This window comes from Panthera leo, chromosome D4, assembly GCF_018350215.1.
Source record: "Panthera leo isolate Ple1 chromosome D4, P.leo_Ple1_pat1.1, whole genome shotgun sequence".
NCBI lineage: Eukaryota > Metazoa > Chordata > Mammalia > Carnivora > Felidae > Panthera > Panthera leo.
In genome coordinates, this window is record NC_056691.1 from 69,849,781 (window position 1) to 69,872,240 (window position 22,460).

Consider the following 22,460-nt stretch of genomic DNA (forward strand, 5'->3'; position numbering starts at 1 on the left):
AAGATATTCCAAACAGATACTAACTTTTTACAAAATACTAAGTGGGCTAAAGGAAAGTGACATATAAACAGCAAGGGTTCTGTAATCCAAAAATACAGTAAGAACACTTTAAAGTATTACACTTTTTAAAAATTACCCATGCATAAATAACACTGAAGAAATGTGGTTACTGCACCCGTAAAACCAGAGAGCTGGACCAGACTGTCAAAAACTCCTGCTTTCCCATTCTCTGAGTCTACTTTTACAACTCATTAGAAAATGAATATAATAGGCGTAAAGTCATGCTTGTGAAGAGCATATTAATCAGTTCTCATTGGCAGGGGTGCCTGATTTCAAATGAGAGCATAGTCTGTTTTTTAATATCTACCGAATACTCTTATCCAAATTTTAAACTCTAACATTTGGCCAGCCTTAAGAAATGAAAAATCATTCACTTAAAACTGAATCTATTTTAAAACGCTCCCAAGTTCTGATGAAAACATAATACCTCAAAACACTGGCAAAGGAGTTTTACTCTCTGATAAAAGAAATAAGTGAGTAGGCTAAGTTCTGCTTACTTACTTTTCATCTGCTTTTTTATGGGTTTGGAATGGTCCAGCCAGTGCTGAAAGAAAGAAAAAGTTTCTTTAGGAATAGTTCATCAGCAAGACCATATAGAGCCCACATTTACCCTCCTCTATAAACCTTAGTAATTCTCCCCATAAAACCAGGCATTGGACCAGATCAGGGTTCTGAGGTTGGGGATCGGCAAACTGCTTGGGATGGTATTTAAAAAAAAAAAAATCTGTGCTTATGCACATTAAGTACATTTTTTCTTGGGAAAGTTAGCTTTTCAAAGAGGTGTCTCTTTTTCAAAGAGCTGTAACTAACTGATCTTTGACGGCTCTTCTAGTCTGAAGAGCTGAATTTCTCAAATCATGCTCAAACTTCGGCAACTATCCCAAGTCACCATCAGTGTGGTAAAGACCACGAGCCACACTGCCAGGAATCTCTGATCACGCATGGGTCTTGTAGCTTTGTCGTTTTCAATGCTAAAATTGTAAAGCCAAAATTCACGACCCCCAAGGAAGATGGGAAGGCAGGCAGGGATTTGCCAGAGATAACTGTGCTCTGGTCAATGAGGACATTCCAACTTCCTCTCATTTTCATCAGAAAAACACTTGGGTCCTATCTGCCACCCCCAGAAATCGCAAAACCATTTCTCTCATACGCAAGTTTCTCTATAATGTCTCTGTTGATACTACAGTTCTGACGAGCCTCAGCAACTTGACTTCCATGGAAAACAGCATTTAGGACCATTATGCTTCTGGCCTCTGCCCTTGGAGGGCAGGGATGGTGCCCTTCAATCACTTCCGTTTCCCATGCCAGGCTCCGAGCATGGAACCCAGCAGTCCCATATTAGATTCTTAAGAAATAAATACATGCTTGATGTAATTTTTTTTTAAGTACGTGCCACGCCTAGCTCAGAGCCCAACGCAGGGCTTGAACTCATGTCCTGGTGATCAAGATTTGAGCTGAGAACAAGGGTCAGACTCGTAACCAACTAACTACCCAGGGGCCCCTCGATATAATTTTTTTTAATGTTTTTTTAATTTTTGAGAGAGAGAGAGAGGAAGAGAGAGACAGAGAGAGAGAGAGAGAAAACACGTGAGTGGGGGAGGGGCAGATAGGGAGACATAGAACCTGAAGCAGTCTCCAGGCTCTGAGCTGTCAGCACAGAACCCAACACGGGGCTTGAACCAACAAACTGTGAGATCATGACCTGAACCGAGGTCGGACGCGTAACAGACTAAGCCACCTAGGCATCCCTAATGTTTATTTATTTTTGAGGGTGGGGGGAGGGGCAAAGAGAGAGAGGAGCTCAGGGGATCCAAAGCAGGCTCTGTGCTGACAGCAGCGAGCCCAATGCGGGGCTTGAACCCATGAACTAGGAGATCATGACCTGGGCTGAAGTCAGATGCTTAACCACCTGAGCCACCTAGGTGTCCCTCAACATAGTTGTTTTAAAAGAAGGCAAAGAGGAATTTTTCCCACCACTTCACGTCAACCCAATACACACTGAAACCTCACCATTATGGTAACATTTGGAATGACACAGCAGAGTGGGTTTCTCATTAGCTGCTCAGAATCAGGGACCCTTCTGCTGACTGCCAATATACTTTCAGAAGCAACTTCAACTCTGCACATTCTAATAATGAGAAAGGGTGGGGCTAAATTAGTACCGGTGCACTCTACCCCTCACCAAAGAGCCCATTATGACTGTGTAGGAGGAGGGGAATAAGGAAACACAAAAGCAAATAACAGGTAAATTATAACACAATAAGCTGTGAGCAGTGCAGTGGGAGAACTGGGCTTTTGTCATTTCCACCCTCCGGCTAAGCAACCACCCAAGAAACGAAGATCAGCACAGCAGGATGCAGATCTCAAAGGCACTCGTACAAGGTGCTTTATCTCACTGTTTACAGCTTTGAATTGGAAATGACCTAAATGTCCATCAACAAAGAAGGATTAAAAAAATGGCTCATCCACATGATGAAATACTATTCAGCCTTTAAAACTGATGGAGGCCTATTGACTGATGTGGCAAGAGACCCACAGCTCAACATTTGAAGAAAAAGAAGCCAAACAAACCAGGATCCTGTTTATATAAAATTATAATTTTCTATTATGGTATGTCCAGAAGGATTTATAGACATTATTTTTTGGATGTGGGGCTGCAAATGCCATTTACTTTTTTCGCTTTTCTGCATAATTTTTTATTTAATGACAATATTATTTTCATGGGGGTGGGTCATGTGGTCACTTCCATTAATTAATTAATTGCTTGCCCATCAGGCAGTTTGGGATGATCGGTTTGCCCTAGCAGAATTCCATATCACTGCTGCCCTCAATCAAGCAGAAAACCTCGGACCTCAGCCCCTGGGAGGATTACAGATACAGACATGATAAAAGTATATTTACTTTCCTGCCAGTAAGTATCACACTAATGGCTATGACTAAACTCTTTCTTCCCCTCACTATTACCCTGCAAAGAAAGTTCTCTGCAACCAGCCTTCTAATCTCATTAGCCTCAGAGGCTCACAGCTTAAAGGGGCTTGTCCCACTTCTTTCCCTCATGCCCCCTTGTATCTGGAATAGAACACGTCAAGCCCACTGTTTCCCTCCCTCCACTGTCAAACTATGATCTTGATCTGAGTCCGACTGTGTTGTTTCCTTGGCGGTGGTTTTCAACCCTGGTTGCCCACTGCGGTCACAACGACGCAGGTCCCACCCAAGAGCCATTAAACAGAATCTCAGAGCATTAGTGTTTGTTAAAGGCTCCCAGCGTGCCCATGAAATATTCAGTGCCGAAGTTTTCCCCTTACCCAGCAATATGTCCCTACTGATCTCGGGGATCGTGACACACCCATGACCCCTTCTGAAAATCACCGTCAGGGATTTGTAAAATCTCAAGCAATTTACTGGCCAAGGTTTACTGGCCAGTGGTCTATGGTTGGTGTTAACCGACAGTTCATGGCTAGTGTTCCTGCTGGACAGCAGACTGCTTTTCCCTCTGGCCATGCTGCTGAAGGAGCTCCCTTATCCATGCAGGCTGGCCCCTGTCCTTCCTGCACAGCCACGGGGCCCTGCCAGGATGGACGCTTGTGAAAAGTCTGGGGCTCACGAATCTGGGAAAGTAATCAGAAACAGTTTCCTTTTAAAAGCTCCTTGCCCCTACAAGGTTCAGATCAGGTTGCTTGCCTGCATCGGAGGTGATAAGAAACCCAGCCAGAATCCTAAAACAAGACATGATAAAACCTATCTGGTATCCAGGCAGTTCAAAATGACCTGACTTTCTTTCCTAGCTGCAGGAGGGGACCAGACTCTGATTAGTCCTATTTTATCCCACGAGACTACCTCGTGATGAATACCCGGGCACTATGGCCCCAAATGGCATTTAGTAAATCATATCCTACACTTGGCTTGGAGGCCTAAATTCAGCATCAGCGAGACCTGTCTTAGATGTTCACCTGCATCCTGACCAAATATAGCCACACCGCCTGTCGGCAAAGGCCAAGGCAAATGGCTCCAGACCTCTTAACATACCATTAAACCAGTCACTGGAGACAGGCAGGTGCATTTCTAAGTTCAGAGGGCATGATATTTAACTCAAACATTCTAACAGGTATTAGAAAGGTGGTTTCTGATCTGAATTTCTCATCCAAGTCCATCTGGCAAAACCCTTTCCATAAATCAAGATGGGAGATGATTTGGCAAAGCCCATCTGTTCTGACAGTATATCAGTTCTGGAACTCTGACATGTAAAAGGCTGGTTGTAGCACTGCGTTGTCTAAAATCGATACAGAAGCACTTGAACCACAATGGCCAAGAGAAGCTCAGGGGTTGAAAAGGGCCTAAAACCTGCCTCAATGACCCCTGAGCCCTCACCATCGAGTCTGAGTGGTCGGAAGTCATAGCTGGCATCCTAGTACCTGTAGATTTCTCAGCTTACAAAGAGTGTCTAGTTTGCATTTAAATTAGAGCTGGAAGGAATTTGAAGAGATAATCATATCCAAAGGATGAGAAGAGAAAGAAGGGAAAGGACACTTTTGGAGCTTACTGTGTGTGCTATGATTTATAATAAGAAATATATATTTGGTCTTAGTTTCTGGCACAGAGCTCCTAAAACCCTTGGAATTTTCTAAGCCATAAGAGCAAGAAAGGTGTTCTGACATTCATAACAAACTCCTTCCTACCATACCAGAGTTTATGTCAATGAGGTGACTTATTTCTTAAATTTTTTTAACATTATTTATTTTTGAGAGAGAGAGAGAGAGAGAGAGAGAGAGAGAGTGAGTGGGGGAGAGGCAGAGCAAGAGGGAGACACAGAATCTCATGCAGGCTCCAGGCTCTGAGCTGTCAGCACAGAGCCCGACATGGGACTCGAACTCACGAACTCAGATCATGACCTGCGCAGAAGCCGGATGCTCAACCCACTGAGCCACCCAGGCACCCCAATGAAGTGACTTTTGAAGAGCACCTAAGGATGGGGGCTGGTTGTCAGGGGAACCACCCACATGATTGGAGGGTTGAGACTTACAGTCTCACCGTGCTGACCTCTGGGGAGGGGGCAGGGGCCTGGAGGTTGAATCAATCACCAATGGCCAATATTTAATCAATCGTGCCCATGTAATAAAGCCTCCATGAAAACTCAACTTGGAAAGCTTCTAGGCTGGTGCCCACAGAGAGACCTGGAGAGGGACAGATGCCCAGGGAAGGCGTGGAAGCTTTGCACAGCCCGCCTCACCCTATACTTGCTCTATTCATCTCTTCTGTCTGGCTGTTCCTGAGTTACCTCTTTTATAACAGACTGGTGATCTAGTCAGTAAAATGCTTCTGAGTTCTGCCATCTGTCCTAGAAAATTAACTGAACCAAGAGGGGTCATGGGGACCTCCCATCGACACTGCAAAAGCACGGGTTACAATCTGGACATGTGATTGGCATCTGAATTGTGGGGTGGGAAACAGTGTTGGAGGACTGAGCCCTCAGCCTGTGGGATGTGAGGCTATCTGCAGGTGGAGAGCGTCAGAATTAATTGCTTGGTGGTGTTGGAAGAAACACACGTTGGACTGTGTCATGTCCATCACTTGCTCAGGCCTCAGAGCCGATGAAGGTGACTGTGCACAGGGCAAGGTGTCTGGGATCACAGTGTAGGTGAGGCAGAGGCAAGATCAGAAATCAGGCTGTGGCGGCATCCATGGTTCTGGGTCCACACCACACACCAGCTTGAAGTGCCTCCTCTGCCTAAGGAGGGATCTCCCCTTCTCATCCAGGATGGAGCCCTGTAACCTCACTTACACCAGCTATTTGAGGTTTCCTTGGGAATTAATCTAAATCAACTGCAGAGACCCCTTTATCAATAGCTTTCCATTCAGCATCAATATGCATGTGGGCAGGAAAACCCTCCCCCTGCCAGCTTTCAGAGACAAGCTGCGGGGAGACCTGTGGCATTTCTTGAGCTGTTCTACACTTTCTTGTACTAAAATAGGAGGAGGCAGAAGATCAGAGTTTGAGTGCCAGCTCTGCCAGTCACCTGGTGTGTGGCCATAAGCAAGACCCCTGAGACTGTTTCCTCATCTGTGCACTGAGCTGTCCCCTTGACACACTGAAGAATCCACTGAGTGGCTGTGGAACCATTGAAATGGAAGGGTTTCCTGTCTCTTATAGTAACATACCCCACTATTAGTGTTTCCTGAGGGTACTTCCCTCCAGGTACATCTGAAACGGTAGGAAAGCTCACTGGCGTCCCCACAGGAGGCACATGTGACACCAGAGTGAAGCCGCAACAGCCCCATTAGCACCCAATGATCCTCTCGGCAGCCACCATATCCGTGTCAACCTCACCTCGCAGCCCTGGGCCTCTTATTACCCATCCACATGATTCTAGGCTGCAAAGACCAGAGGAAAAACATCTCACAAGTCTGGAGACAAAGGCCAAAAATCACCTTTTCGGGATTCCTTGCTGCAAAGCTTACCACCATAAAATGCTCCCTTTTCATGTTGGGAGGGGCTCTGGAAGGGACTTGAACTGGCCGCATCCCCCAGAACACCACCCCTATGGCCACACACCTGCCCCCAGGGTTGGGAGGGAGGCTCCTGATTGGTGGGGCTGGTATGACCCCTGCCCCAGATCCCTGCCATACCCCTCCCCTCTGACTCCTCATTGGGCTCCTCACTGATACTCAGGCACTCCCTCTCCAGGCTCCCAGAGTGAGGACAGACCCCAATGTATTCCATGGGACCAACGAGATGGTCCGTCTCCCTCAGGAGAATGCAGCAGGCAGGGACAGTGTCCTGCCTACTTCTGCACCACAGGGACTACCGCTGAATAAACTCCAAGGCAAAGTCAGCTGAATAGCTACTGACTAAACGGGTTCCTCCGGCGGCGGGCGCATGCACGTGGATGTGTGTGTGGATGAGATGCTACCTCGTGTAAAGGAACCAGCGTAGCCTGGTGGAAAGTGCTGGCCTGTTGAATGAGACCAGGTTCTGAATCCTGGCTCTGTCCCTCACTTTAACCTTTACAAGGTTTCTAATGAACCTCAGCTTCATCATCTGTAAAATGGGTCTGCTTTATGGCTAGTTTCACAGATGATGAATGTTAAATAAGAGTTATGTAAAGTTTTTAGGTGGATGCCTGAGCAGGAACTCAGTAAACAGCAGCAATCTGACCAGTCTGGTCCGTAAGAAAGCTGGGTGGGTGTAAGCCGGAGCCTCCTCTCTCAGAAGAAAGCTTTCATATGTAAAAATAGAACCCCTGCCCCTGCTTTGAGCTGTGCAAAAGTGAGATCTACAGAACAAGCTCCTGGGTGGCCTTCCTGCCTTGATATGGAAAAGGGAAACAGGAGGCCCCAGCCCCAACTGCTAAAAATAGACGATGCTGATAGACTCTGACCTTGCTTCAGGGCTGGGCAGCGCACTGTGGTAACCAGGCTTGGCTCTTCACAGGGAGCTGGGGACATAAGCTGGGTCTGCAGAGAGCTGTGCCAGGAGCCCCACCACTGCCAGCCTTCTGATTTGCATGCAGGGGCAGGGTGAGGATGTCATTTCTTGCAGGAGCCGCACACGGCAATAAGCCAATGGCCAAGGGGACTGTTCGCATCCCAGCCCCCATCTTGTACACCTGCCACCAACTGCTTCGTCCCAGGCACCCAGAAAATTGACTCAGGGAACATTCCCAAAGGGATCACCTAAACTGCTAAATTTTCTCCCACAGGCAAGGCAGCCTTGCAGGTTCCCGCTAGCCTAAGTGCATCACCTCTGAGAGCTGTGATGACTTCTGGTCTCCCCTCAGCATGCTCAGGTAGGAAGAGGAGACCCACACTGGGGTTAGATTACAAGACTCCTTCTCCTCCATTAACTCGCTGAGCCTCTCAACCTCCCAGATGTCACCACCTCCACTCTACAGTTAGGAAAACAGGCTTGCAAGTATAGTGCATTGAATACAGCACTTACCCCTCAAGTTGTAAAACCTGACTTTGAGTCTGAGGGGTACCACTCACTGAGTGCATTCATTTCACCATCCACAAGACAGAAACGTTTGACAAATAATTTCTAAGGTCACTTCTGGGGCTGAAGACTGATGTTAAAAAAAAATTTTTTTTTTAAATGTTTATTTGGTTTTGAGACAGAGACAGAGCATGAGTGGGGGATGGGAGGAGAGAGAGAGAGGGAGACACAGAATCCAAAGCGGACTCCAGGCTCTGAGCTGTCACCACAGAGCCTGACATGGGGCACGAACTCACGAACGGTGAGATCATGACGTGAGCCAGAGCCAGATGCTCAACCAACTGAGCCACCCAAGCGCCCCTGAAGACTGAGGTTTTAGGTTGTATGCCTTGTCAACAAAAGTCCCCAAGAAGCAGCAGTCTTAAGTCTCAGGATCTAATCAGAAAGGTCTATTTATTTATTTATTTTTTTATTTTTTTATTTATTTTTTTATTTTTGGGACAGAGAGAGACAGAGCATGAATGGGGGAGGGGCAGAGAGAGAGGGAGACACAGAATCGGAAACAGGCTCCAGGCTCCGAGCCATCAGCCCAGAGCCTGACGTGGGGCTCGAACTCACGGACCGCGAGATCGTGACCTGGCTGAAGTCGGACGCTTAACCGACTGCGCCACCCAGGCGCCCCAGAAAGGTCTATTTATAAGCACAGATAAAGAACCCACAGCCAGATGAGCAAACTGCCACAGAAGGCAAAGAAGCTCAAAGGTTTCCAGAGAGGAGGAGAAATGCTGCAAGTTCAGGACATGCTGCATGAAGGAAGGGCTACCATCTGAGACAGTCCTGAAGGACAGCCAGAAGTTTAAATGGGGTGAGGAAGGGCACGCCGGGAGGGGAACCCATAAGCAAAAGCATGCACAGAAGTGCAGGCATCTCCAGAGCCCGGTCTGTGAGGAGCCCAGCCTAGAAACTGGACTAATGAGAAGGCTCCTGGGAGCAGCTGCTGCACAGCCTCGGATCCTCCAGGTCAGGTAGACGAGGACCCTGCACCTGCTTTGTGGGGGAAGAACAGCATGTCACGTTCAGGGCTAGGAGCTGGAAAGATGGCAGGGCCTGTAGAGGCTGAGCATCCAGGTGTCTGGCCTTGGAAGGGCGCCTGGACCCCGCTGAGGCTGTGCCAGGACACCGGCAGACGGGAACGCCTGGCAGCCCGGTGAGCAGGGGTACATAACCAGGTCCTTCCTAATGGAGTCACATCCTTGGCTTTCTGGGAATCCAAGTGGCTGGAGAGGGGTCACCTGGGGATGAGGACATGGCAGCAGGGAAACAGGCACGTGGCTCTAATGGCAGAAATGATGGTATCTTTTCCCTTCTGACAGGAGAAGAGTGTGGGGCAGACGTGCCTGCCTTCTCTTTAGAACATTAGAACTGAAAGAGCTCTTGGAAACAGGCCCAAGAACCCCATTTTACCGATGAGAAAACATTTTACAGATAAGGACAAGGGAGAAAAGGGGGCTTACTGAAAGCCCCCAGATAAGTCAGGGGCAGAGCCAGGAACAAGGTCCAGGTCAGACTCATAATCCAGGGCTGTAGACATTTTGAAGCCAAAAATACCATATGTGTTAAGGCACACAGAAGGCAGAATGGAGAAGCGTTTCTGGGAAGAGAAGGGCTGATGAGTGTCAGATGATGGGGACAACTGGAGGATACTGGAGACAGACAAACTAAATCTGGCACTCAGGAAGCAACCGGAAATGGAACAGTGATGCAGGTATAGGGGGTAAATGCTAGAGAAACAGAATGTTTTCGTCAACCCAAACAGTGAAAAGGATGGACAGAGAGAAAGAAAAACTCTGAGGTGCAGGGGAAGAAAATTCAAGGTGTTTTAGCTAAATGACCTCAGTCTTCTCAGCAGGAGGAGAGGCCAAATGCAGGCCCCAAGTCTCTGTGGGGAGACTGGACTAGAGGGCTGTGGTCAAGATTCACAAGGGGAACCAAGTCCATGGCTCCAAGAGAAGCTCAGGGGCTTGGACTTTGCTGTATCTGTGATCTGTGACCCGAGCCCGTGACAATGCCCGCCAGCCTGGGAGACGCAGCAGAGGAAACAGATGGACCTGCGTGTTGAGGGGAGACCAGGGGACAGTCATGGGGGAGAGAGCATCAAAGGGCAAGTGAGGACACAGGCGAGATGGCTGAGGCTTCACCAGGCCCCGAGAGGGGAGAACGAGGCAGGAGGGGATCCTTAAGGGACAAGGCCAGACGCAGAGGGACCACAAAGATGGAATTAAGGGAAGTGATCATGGAATGGGAGCAACAGAATTCCAGCTCTTGGAGTGATCAGGTGGTGACAGGACCCAAGTGAATGTGCGTGAGGTCTACCCAAGTGAATTTGCAATGCAAGGAAACAGCGTCCGGGACATTTACAAAGGAAGGCAACTTGAATTGCCAGGTTGCCCAAGGAAAGAGAAAAGCTGAGATACCAGGGCGAGGTCAGAAGGCAGGGCACTGGGTGGCTCAACCTCAAAGACAGCAGAACTGGACAGGGAGGAGAAAGAGAAAAGCTGGACCACCCCTTGTCCAGGGTCCTGGTGGGTGGAGTCTCTGGCTGGAAAATGGAGAAGGAATTGGGTCTACTAACTCCAGGCGGCAGCTGGAGTGTTCATGGCAACAGTCAAGGAGGTGAGGGGATGGGCTGTTGGTAATCAGGCAGTACTGAAGGGTAGAGGGGCATCTGCCCAGGAAGACACCGCAGCCGGGATATAACTGCATCATCTTGGACTCGGCAGCCTCATACACATATTCTCAGGTGCACCCAATCTCTAGGCACTGATTCTGAGCATCTTAGCCTCAATTGTCACATACGGCCCCCAAGGAGTATCTTAACAGGTGTCTTTAGGTAGAAAAGGTTAGCCATGTACACTCAAACGTCTCCTATCAGGGAACTCACCCTTTCATATGCTGTCTAAAACAGCACCGCCTCTTATTCGGTCTATCCGCTTACTCTATTTTCTTTTTCTTAACACTCATTACCATCTGTCATCTATGTGTTCATACTTTATCTACAGTGCTTAAAACAGGGCCCAGTGCATAACTGATGCCCGATAAATATATAATAATAGTTTTGGGCACACAATGATTCAACAATTCTATACTTTTTTTTTTTTTAATGTTTCTTTATTTGAGAACGAGACAGCGAGAGCTGAGGAGGGAAACAGAGAGGGAGAGAGGGAGAGAGAGAATCCCAAGCAGGCTCCACACTGTCAGCGCAGAGCCCGATGCAGGGTTCGAACTCACAAACTGTGAGATCATGGCCTGAGCCGAGATCAAGGGTTGGACACTTAACCAACTGAGCCACCCAGGTGCCCCAACAGCTCTATACATTTCTCAGTGCTCATCGAGATACCTGTGCTCTCAATCCCCTTCATTTCACCCACCCCCCCACCCACCTCAATAAATATTTTTAGATTACCGAATAATTTATCTTTGAAACCCAAAGCCAGATTTTGTTGGGGAAGGAGACTGAAGTCATTCCTGCTTTTGAAAAGAGTGGTTCTGAGCTACATCAGATTCACTCCCTCTAGCACCCCCACTGTGGACAGGTCTGTCTCAGGCAAAGCAAGGGAAGTCTTTGCTGACCTAATACAACCTCCTGGAGCCTGCAAGATGGTTGTCTAGCAGTGCCAAGATCTGCTCCGACCGGCCCCCTGCACCCACTAAGCCTGGCTGGGATTCAGTGTGTTCACAGCACCCGCTCCCTCCACCCAGCAAGAGTCCACAAGAAGATGCTGCTGCAGTCTCTCTGCCAGTTAAAAAGGAAAGCATCATTAAAAGAATTTCTAGAATGGTATTTCTTCTGCTTTCTACCTACTTGAGAAATGTGCCCATATTGCATCCCTATGCTTGGAAATGTTTCCCGAATGCATTCCCCTGCACAACAGGGATGGTTCTTTCTCTTCCTCTCCCGGTTATTGGCCCCCTCAAGGGGGGCTGGAGGGGGGGGCATATGGATGAATTTCATACGGGTGCCATCACCACCACCCCAACAATCGTGACTGCAACAACACTGCAGCCTAACTCCTATTTTTCTCTACCAACCTCTAGCAGCTGTGAATCTGCAATTAGCATGAAAACCAGCGTGTCCCGAAACGAATCAAAGAAATACATACCGCAACCTGGGAAGAGTCTAGGAACTGGAGGCCAAAGTAATCTGTTTCCACGAGGTCCAAGTGGTACACGATCTGATCAAACAAATCCTGGCCTTTGGCATGTTTCTGGAAGGCAATTGAGTAGATGAAGATTTAGAATGTGACAGCCGGATAAGAACAAAACGTTTTAGAGAGAAAAAAAACCAAAATCACTTTTCTCTCTATGCTGCATACATGTATATGTCACAGTACATAAATTTTTAAAAATTTAATTATTTTCATTGTAACGGAAACCCATTACTAAATCTCATTACTCATAATGAAAACAAAACAAAATACCAACTAACAACTTTGTAGGATGAATAGGGAACCAAAGCCTTATTATGAAAACTGGTAAGTGAAGGGAAAAAAGTCAAGCATTGATCTGGCCTTTAGCTACAGCCCTCGGTAACCAAAGAGTAGATGATAGGATATACAAACATTAACTCAAAGTATCAGATCAAAGACCTAAATGCAAGAGCTAAAACTATAAAACTCTCAAAACAGAGGCACAAATCTTCATGACCTTGGATTAGGCAATGATTTCATAGATATGACACCACAAGCACAAGCAATAAAAATAAATAATATAATAAAATAAAATAAACCAGAGGTGCCTAGCTGGCTCAGTCGAATCTTGATCTCGGGGTTGTGTGTTTGAGCCCCATGTTGGGCATGGAATCTACTTAAATTAAAAAACAAAACAAAGGAAACAAACAAACACAAAAAACCCACAATAAACCAGGCAGGCATCATCAGCAGAATGTAAAACTTTTGGGGCACCCAGGTGGCTCAGTCAGTTGAGCGTCCAACTTCAGCTCAGATTATGATCTCACAGTTTATGAGTCCGAGCCCCACACTGGGCTCGTTTCTGTCGGCACAGAGCAGGATTCGGAGCCTCTGTCCTCCCCCCTCCTCCACTTGCACTCTCTCTCTCAAAAATAAACATTTTTTTTTAAATGTAAAACTTTTGTGCTTCAAAGGACCAAGACATCAATAAAGCACAAAGACAACCCAAAGTGGGAGAAAATTTTTACAAATCACATATCTGGTAAGAGACTTCTATCTAGAATATATAAAGAACTATTACATCTCAATAATAAAAAATATATTCAATTAAAAATGAACACGGGATATATACACAGTTCTCCAAAGACATACAAAAATACCCGATAAGCACATGAAAAGATGCTCAATATCATTAGTCATTAGGGAAATGTAAATCAAAAGCACAATCCAGCACCATTTCATACCCACTAAGATGGCTGTAATAAAAAAGACAGAAAATAACAAATCTTGGAGAAAGTGGAACCCTCATATACTGCTGACGGGAATGCAAAACTGTATAGCCATTTTGGGAAACAGTCTGGCATGTTCTCAAATAGTTAAACACAGAGCCACCATCTGACCCAGCAATTCCACCCCTAAGTATATATACCCCAGAGAAATGAAAACATTGCATTCATACGGAAATCTGTACCAAAATGTTCATAGCAGCATTAACCATAATAGCCCCAAAGTGGAAGCAACCCAAGTGTCTATCAACTAACGCACAGATAAACATAATGCGGAAGAATCGTATCCACACAATGGAGTATTATTTGGCCATGAAAAGGAGTAAAGCCCGGATACATACCACAACATGGGTGGACTTTGAAAACATTATAGTAAGTGAAAGAAGCCAGTTACAAAGGACCACATATTACACAAAATGTCCAGAACAGGGAAAGCTGGAGACTGGAATCAGATTAGTGGTTTGCTTAGGGCTGCAGTATTTGTGGTGTGACAGCCAAGGTGAGCACGGTTTTTTGGGGGTAAATGAAATGTTCTAAAATGGATCACGGTGACAGACGCACAACTTTATGAATATACTAAGAGCCACTGAATTGTACCCTTGGGGTAAGTGAATTATCTGGCACGTGCATCTTAATAAAGGTATTAAAAATAGCAAATGGGCAGAATTTCTCTTTTTAGTAGTATACCAACAACAAAATGAAGAAGGGGTAACAGACTTGCAATATCACAATTTTTCAACTTCTAGAATGGTAGGCACTAGCATTGGGCACCGGGGGCTACTAACATCACAGGAGGAGACGACCAGCCACTGTGTACCCCCCGATGAAGAACACCCCACCACCCAAGACATAATTTTGCTCCCCAGGCTTCTCTCTCTGCAGGGAAAAACTATCAAGACTGGGACTAATACAACCACTAGATCCAACTGCCAACTTGGAGGAAATGCAGAGGAATGTTCTAAACTACATGGGACTGCAATCATCAAGATCCAGCCAGTGGGAAATTCTGGAAACTCCTCAGGACAAACAACACAGTTTCTTCAACAAACAGAATACAGGCAAGTGGAGAGATTGAGGGGCACCTAGAGATGAAAAAAAGATTTAAAAGACCCTTTTACAAAAAGGCAAAACTAAAAGTATGCAGTGTGTACGATACATATTTGGGGGATAAAACATGAAAAGAGGGTGGGTGGGGCACCTGAGTGGCTCAGGTGGTTAAGCGTCCGACTTCACTCAGGTCATGATCTAAGGGTTCGTGGGTTCAAGCCCCGTGTCGGGCTCTGTGCTGACGGCTTGGAGCCTGGAGCCTGCTTCGGACTCTGTGTCTCCCTCGCTCTCTGCCCCTCCCTGGCTCACGCCCTGTCTCTCTCTCTCAAAAATGAATAAACATTAAAAAAGAAATTAAGAAAAAACATGAAAAGAGGGTAAAGAAGTGGTTACGATAAGCAATAAAGTCAGGGTAATAGCTGGTCTCGGGGTGTAGAGAATTTGTGCCTGGGAGAGGGCACACCACGGACTTCCAGCGGGCTGGCAAGGTCCCAGCTCTTGACTCGGGGGGTGGTCCAGGGGTGTCTGCCTTCCCATAATTCATTAGGCTACACCTCTGTTTCACTGATTTGTCTGTGTCTGTGCTATAGGAAACAGCGGTAACAGAAAGTAAAAACAAAAACTCAAAACTACAGCACTGGCTTCCAACCGTCAGACTCTTTGCTTCCTGGAAATACTCCTTGAAGGCAACGACCCAAGAGCAGCAGAAGGCTCCATGTGCAGAGATGTTCTCTATAGCATTATTTAACTGGAGAAATAAAGCTGGGGGTGGGGAGGCAAAAAGAAGAAACAACCCAAACTCCAACCACAGGGCTGGACACATCCATGGAGCCGAACCTAACAACACTCCAGAATACTGCTGGGCTTTCAGGACAGACAATTATAAAGATGAGACAGAAATAAGGAAAATTCTTATATCGACATTAACTAAACAGACCACAAAGGAATAAGAAGCTGTGATTCTACGTTAAAAATATGTATGTGCTGTATGGACTGCTTGATAAAAAAGGCTTGCAGAAACTTATAGAATAGCTGTGCTAGGCTGGATGGACAAACGGATGATTTTCTTCCCAAGTATTCTTTAACACGGATCTTTTGGCAGTCGTTAGACAACAAATACAATTTTTTTTCTGCAAAAAAAAAAATCACCATTCTGGCACTTTTCCTCTGGACGTATTCTTTCCTTTTACTATCCAGCACTACTGGACTATGCAACGCCTATTATTACGGAGCCAATCCCTCATTAGTGGGTTTCCTAGTGGGACAGAACTAGTTAGTGTAGAGCTTTAGCAGCAGGATGTGGCAGACAGAATTGGGCTGGCAGGAAGCGAGAGCTCTATGCGCTAGTCCTAGATGCACTAGCTGTGACCTTAAGCAATTCATAATTTCCCAAAATCCATAGGACCATCCTGGACCGCTCCTGCAGCTACAAATCAGCCATGGTGCCCTGAATGGACAGGGTCACCCAAACTCAGCTGACCCCAAATCCCACCTGCTTCCCACCCGGCTCTCTCTATTTTGGTTCAACGGCTTACCATCCAGGTATGTCGTTTTAATACTCACAGAGTATGAACTGAAAAAACACAGTTCCACACACATAAAGTAAGGGCAGTTAGTCCAAGTTTCTCTAAGTCATTCCAAGTCTTACTTTCCTGATGTCTTTCTAAAACAGCTCTTAATTTAGAAGGAGCTCAAGGCGAGGGGCATCTGGGTGGCTCAGTTGGTTAAGCGTCTGACTCTTGATTTCTACTCAGGTCATGATCTCACAGTTCGTGAGTTCGCACCCCGAGGGGGCCTCCATGCTGAGAGTGTGGAGGCTTCTTGGGATTCTCTCTCTCTCCCTCTTTCTCTGCCTCTCCCGGGCTCACGCTTTCCCCCCTCTCAAAAATAAATAAATAAACTTAAAAAAACAACAGCTAGAAGGAGTTCAAGGTGGAGGTTGGAAAAAAGAACCTTTCTAGGGCCAGCCAGTCCCTTCTGCCGTGTCAGACTGGCTCCTGTATCGGCCAACCCTCCCTCACCTGGACTTGGAGGTAGGTGGCAGACACAGCAGGGTCTGGCGGATAGGAAATACCATGTTTACTCACCTGTAAACACCTTCCCCCACTCACCTCCCCAACCCCTTATGCTCTTTAGTCCCCAGTGGCCCTTTCCAGTTCTAAGAAGAATCTGGTGAAATTATAAGGGCTGGAATAGAGGGGTCCTCCAACCAGAGGTCCCAGTGAGTGAAAGGTCAGACAAAGACAGAGAGTCTAGGCCACAGCACCTGAACCCACCACCTCTTGCTCCTCCCAGCCCGGGGACACAAAGTGTCCACTCGTAGCTGAGAAGACTCCAGGTAACTCACCTGTCCTGCCAGCCAGGACAATGCACCTTGGGCAGCCCCCAGAAGCCCATGAACTGTCATCTCAGGCTTAGCCCAAACAGCCTTTCTTTCCTCAGCCTCTTCAGCCCTAGCTCACCACCCCCCCCCCAACCCAGGGCAGTAAGTGCCCCCTCCTCTGTTCCCGCAAGCAAGCACGTGCCTTTATTACACACACACACACACTTATCACCCTGCACCGAGGCTGCCTTTATTCCTGTCTTACTCCTACATCAGGCTGTGGGCAGGGACCAGCTGTGTTCATCTGAGTACCACCTCTCCTTCTCACCATCCCCCAAGCACATTCCTGACCGGCACAGAGCAGGTGCTCCGTAAACATCTGTTTGCTGTGTAGCTGGCTGGCTGGCTGGCTCGGCCGGCTGGGGGATGCGTGGGGTTCCAGAGCCAAGAAACACATCTTCTGGATGGACCATGCTAAAACACGAACAACAGACAGATACTTCACGAGCAGCAGGCCTAAATAGAACACACTCATTAAAATCTTTTCAAATTAAGTATTCCATGAACAAGGGCCTAGGGAGCCGTGCTGCACTTCCAAGGCCATTTACCCAAACACGATTTTGTGGCTATTATGTGAAGTGCTGTCTAGTGGTTACAACAGGAGATCCATTAATGTGACGAGACAGGAAGCTGCTCCTGGTTGCCTCTGAACTAGGTCTCCCCCTCTGTGATGAATCCATTCATTCATTCAACAAATATTTACCAACTGCTCATCAAGTGCCAGCCACTATTCTAGGTGCTGGGGTACACCAGGGTCACAAAGTCTGGAAGCGAATAGCTACAGAAAGCCCTCACCGAGTAAGCCATTCTTGGGGAGCAAAGTCATCCAAATCAGCTTGATGCCTCCTCTCTCCCGGCCTTTTTTTTTTTTTTTTAAACGTTTATTTATTTTTGAGACAGAGAGAGACAGAGCATGAACAGGGGAGGGGCAGAGAGAGAGGGAGACACAGAATCTGAAACAGGCTCCAGGCTCTGAGCGGTCGGCACAGAGCCCGACGCGGGGCTCGAACTCACGGACCGTGAGATCATGACCTGAGCCGAAGTCGGACGCTTAACCGACCGAGCCACCCAGGCGCCCCTCTCCCGGCCTTCTTAAGCAGAATACACTGAGCGTAAAACCTTACTCAGTCCAGATCACTATTCTGGAATTTGGCGACGCTCCTACTTCAAGACACGTATGGCAGGCTGTCCCCAAACACAGGTAGAAGCTCTACCCCTGAGTTCTTGCCTCCAGGTCATGTAGCCCTCTCTCCACCCATCTCAACACACCACTTCTCACCAGGACCAGCAACCAGTGGTTTTGAGTCAGTATGTCTCTCTCTGGAGCAGCAACTTCTGATCAGACAGGAGCTAAAAATAACCAAGCTCATTAACATCATGTGTAAAGTAAGAGTACACAGTTCTCAGCTAAACACTGGGTCAGGCAGGCAGCCAGCAGGGAAAGGTATGAACATCATGAGATCTTTGCTGGCCAGTCAGAGGTTCTTATTTTGTTTATTTACTGGTTGCCAGCCGTACTCCTGATAAAGAAGACTCCTGGACAGCTGATGTCTTAACTGTCTCCCCAAATAAATTAACCATCCTGACCCTCTTAGATAAGACACAACCGACAATATCTTACTGCAACCTGACCCAAGTGCAATGTAACAGGTCGACTGTGGCCCTGAAAGAACAAAGATAGAAGCCAATCCATCCGGGGGTGCCTGGGAGGCTCTGTCAGTTAAGTGTCTGACTTCAGCTCAGATCATGATCTCATGGCTCGTGAGTTCGAGCCCCACATCGGGCTCCGTGCACACAGCTCAGAGCCTGCAGCCTGCTTCAGATTCTGTGTCTTCCTCTCTCTCTGCCCCTTTCACGCTGTCTCTCTCTCTCTCAAAAATAAATAAACATTTAAAAAAATAAAAAATAAAAATAAAAAAAGGCAACCCATCCAAATCTCATTAGTCTCAACAGCATAAGAAGATGCCAGGTGTCCCAGGTAGGTTAAAAGGAGGAGATGAGCTGTGTGCCCATCAAATGTATACACGTTGGCTGTGAACTAAAATGGAAAAGCAGGACACCTGGGCAGTGTAAGGATTTTAGGAGCCTTCTCTTTGCTGGCACGCGAGGCTCCCCTCTGTCCACCTGCTCCACCTCTGTTAGACAGCAGGCCCCTCTGCATCTGTCTTCAGAAGGGCTCTGTCTTTCCTCTCCATCACGGCTCAGGCTACACCGCCTGGTATCTGGACCACAGCAAGCGCCCCTGTGAAAGCCCATCTTTCTCGTGTTTGCCAGAATGCATTGCACACAACACAGCCCTCATCTCAGTCGCTATTCTGTACAAAAACATGTGCCAGAGGATGAAATGCAGGCTCCTCGGCCTGGTGTCAGAGACTCTGCACAATCAATACTGCCCAACACCACCCGTCTTACTTCCCTGGGCCCCACATGCCTCCTGGGCTCCAATCAAACATATTCTCCTAACACAACGCCCACCCGACGTATGCAGCAGGCCCCACCCCTATGGCTTTTCCCGGGTGCCCCCCTCCTACATCCCTGCTCCTATCCCCACTGGCAGCAAGCCCATCCCCACAGCTACACTGAAGTCACAATGGTCATTACTAAACTTCTTGTTGGCGACACCCCATCCAGTTCATCTTTGCTTCTCTGTCACCGGACATTCTGAAGCTCAAGAAACAAATGCTGATGCAGATGGATTAAGGAGAATCCTTAGTTCCCACAACAGTCTTCAAATGACCGACTTTTCGGAAGCCTGATCTTCCTGGTCCATTTCCGCTGGCAATTCTCTCCAGCCGGCTGGGATGTGGGTCTGCAGAGCCCTGGTACTACCATCTCTCCTTCCAGACACCCTGTCTGCTCTAATGCGCTGGTGTTTTGGAAACCATACCACACTGTGCTATGCCTTACGTAAACAAAATACTATCAAGTTCTGCATTTTTACATATGGGCTAAAAAATAAACCAAAATGATTGTGGTGATAGTTTCTTTTTTTAAAAATTTTTTTAATGTTTATTTCTGAGACAGAGAGAGACAGAGCATGAGTAGGGGAGGGGCAGAAAGAGAGGGAGACACAGAATCAGAAGCAGGCTCCAGGCTCTGAGCTGTCAGCACAGAGCCCGACGCGGGCTCGAACTCACAGACCGCGAGATCATGACCCGGGCTGAAGTCGGACACGTAACCGACTGAGCCACCCAGGCGCCCCAGATAGTTTCTAAACCTGAGTGCAAACTTCTACATTCATTCACATAAATGTCATCTTATTTAAACTGGCCCATGACATATCCTGTCAAGAACATTAGAAGTCCTGGGCTATTATCCCATGCATCAGTTCCCGATCTCAGTTTTACAACATGTGGGAAGTGCAATGCAGGCAGAGGGTGAGGGGTGCACGTGGCCAGTGGGGGTGGTGTCTTTCTTGAGTTGTATGTTACGAAAGGTTCCCCTCTGATGGTGGCCTCAACCCAGTTATGAACATACAGTGTGACCATGCCCTCAGACTCTTAGAGCCAAACATGTTGGATTAGAACCCAGCTCTATCTCTTTTCTAGCAATATGACCATGACCTTAGCAACCGCACTGAGTCTCAGTTTCATCTGAAAAATGGGGTACTCTTACCTGCACTGTCAACCTTGCTAAGCCATTGTATTAATAAAAAAGCAAGAGAGGCACCTGGCTGGCTCAGTTTGTAGACCGTGCATCTCTTGATCTTCAACATGGGTTGAAGCCCCATGTTGGGTGTGGAGCTTAAACAAACAAACAAACAAACAAACAAACAAAATGAAGTGAAATAAAAAAATAAGAGAGCAAGAAAACAAATGGTATCCTCTACACACAAAGGAATTATTATTTTCAACCAAACCTCCTTTCTCTCGCTCATCCACAGGAATGACACAATGTGTTTTTTGCCAAATAACAAAAATCAAAGTTCAGGGAGTCCGTGATCTATAGCAGTTTAGTAATCCCCTTTAAAGAAAAGCTGATACAAGGGGCACCTGGGTGGCTCAGTCGGTTAAACGTCCGACTTTGGCTCAGGTCATGATCTCACGGCTCGTGAGTTCGAGCCCCGCACATGCTCTGTGCTGACAGCTCAGAGCCTGGAGCCCGCTTCATGTTCTAGGTCTCCCTCTCTCTCTGCCCCTCCCCTGCTGATGCTGTCTCTCTCTGTCTCTCAAAAATAAATAAACATTAAAAAAAAAATTTTTTTTTTAAAAGAAAAGCTGAGACAAGAGGCGCCTGGGTAGCTCAGTCCACTGAGCATCCATCTCTTGATTTTGGCTCAGGTCATGATTCTAGGGCCCTGGGATCAAGCCCTGCATCGGGCTTGCGGTGGCAGTGCAAGAATCTGCTTGGGATTCTGTCTGTCTGTCTGTCTCTCCCCCACTCCCCCACCGCTTGTGCTCTTTCTCATAATAAATAAGTAAACTTTAAAAAAAAAAAAGGAAAGAAAGAAAAGCTGAGACTAGTCTCGTTTGGAGGATTTCTGTAAACCCATGTCGGTCCCTAGAAATCAATTCCTTCCTTTCCAAGTTCTTAAATACCCCAAGTTTGAGTAGCTCTCAGAACTCCACCTGGTCTCCACAGTGCTTCCTGGCCAGCAGTTCCCAGAAGGCACCTGCCTCAAGGTCTGTTTCAACTGTTTCCAGGAAGTACTAATTTCATGGTTAGTTACCAGCTCTGGTCCCCCTTCCTCACAACTTGATAACTCACTAATTTTCTATATTCTTAGTGAGAAACTAGCTCTCTATTTTACACACTTACACACACACAGCCCAGGAGTCTCTATCCCCGTTGCCAACACCGCTAAGCCATTAAGAACAAATAGAAATTGGTTTACTCCAGGATATCTGAAATTACTATGAGAATTTACCAAATAAATATCTGAAATTTTCACTGGTGAGTGAGAAATACCATCTCAGCCATCAGCAAGATTTGGGGACTCATAACAGTATTCATAATCTGGAGGATTTAAGACCAGGCTGTCCAGCTTATAAATTCTACCTCCCAGTTGAAGAGCATTTCAATGTTTACCAAGGTTCCATGACCCCATTTTGCACAGAAAGAAACTGAGCCTCAGAGAAATTATGTGACCAAGTTCGCACTGCTCCCAAGTGGCTGAACTAGAATCAGGATCCGGCCTTCCTGATTCTTAGGATAGAGTTCTTTCTACCTTACTCTGTTACTTCTCTGCTCATTTGTCCCTGTGGGTCCAAACACATGGAACATGTCTGGCAAATAAGAAATATTTCTTAAACCCAATTCACCACACAGACACGGAGAGGCTACTTCATGCATGGCTTGGGCTAGACTGGGGTTCAAAGCCAATGCAAACAGACCTTATGGTAGGGAGGTGATTCCTAATTTGTTTGGAGGGCAGGCAAGTTGTGGCAGGATGCAAAGTACATTATTTGCTCACAAACTAACACAGAAGCCAAGACGTTCTATGGAGGGGGACATCAACAGTCTGGGCAGCTCCTGGAAATTCAATTCTGGTAAAACAGAGCACAATGATATTAATTTCCCGACTCGCCTGGCTAACAATCTCTTGGAAATCAGAGGAAGCAACAAAA

At 46.9% G+C, this 22,460-nt stretch overlaps 1 protein-coding gene across 4 annotated transcripts in view; it reads right to left on the reverse strand.

Annotated features, from left to right (window-relative positions):
* The window catches only part of EPB41L4B (erythrocyte membrane protein band 4.1 like 4B), a 128,463-nt gene that overhangs the window by 77,717 nt on the left and 28,286 nt on the right, over positions 1-22,460 (reverse strand). For all 4 annotated transcript variants that reach the window (XM_042912976.1, XM_042912974.1, XM_042912972.1 and 1 more), the window contains exons 2-3: positions 12,151-12,255; positions 562-604 (exon numbers count right to left, since the gene is read on the reverse strand). In XM_042912976.1, coding sequence (XP_042768910.1) covers positions 562-604; positions 12,151-12,255 — 148 coding nt within the window. The remainder of the gene's footprint in view (positions 1-561; positions 605-12,150; positions 12,256-22,460) is intronic.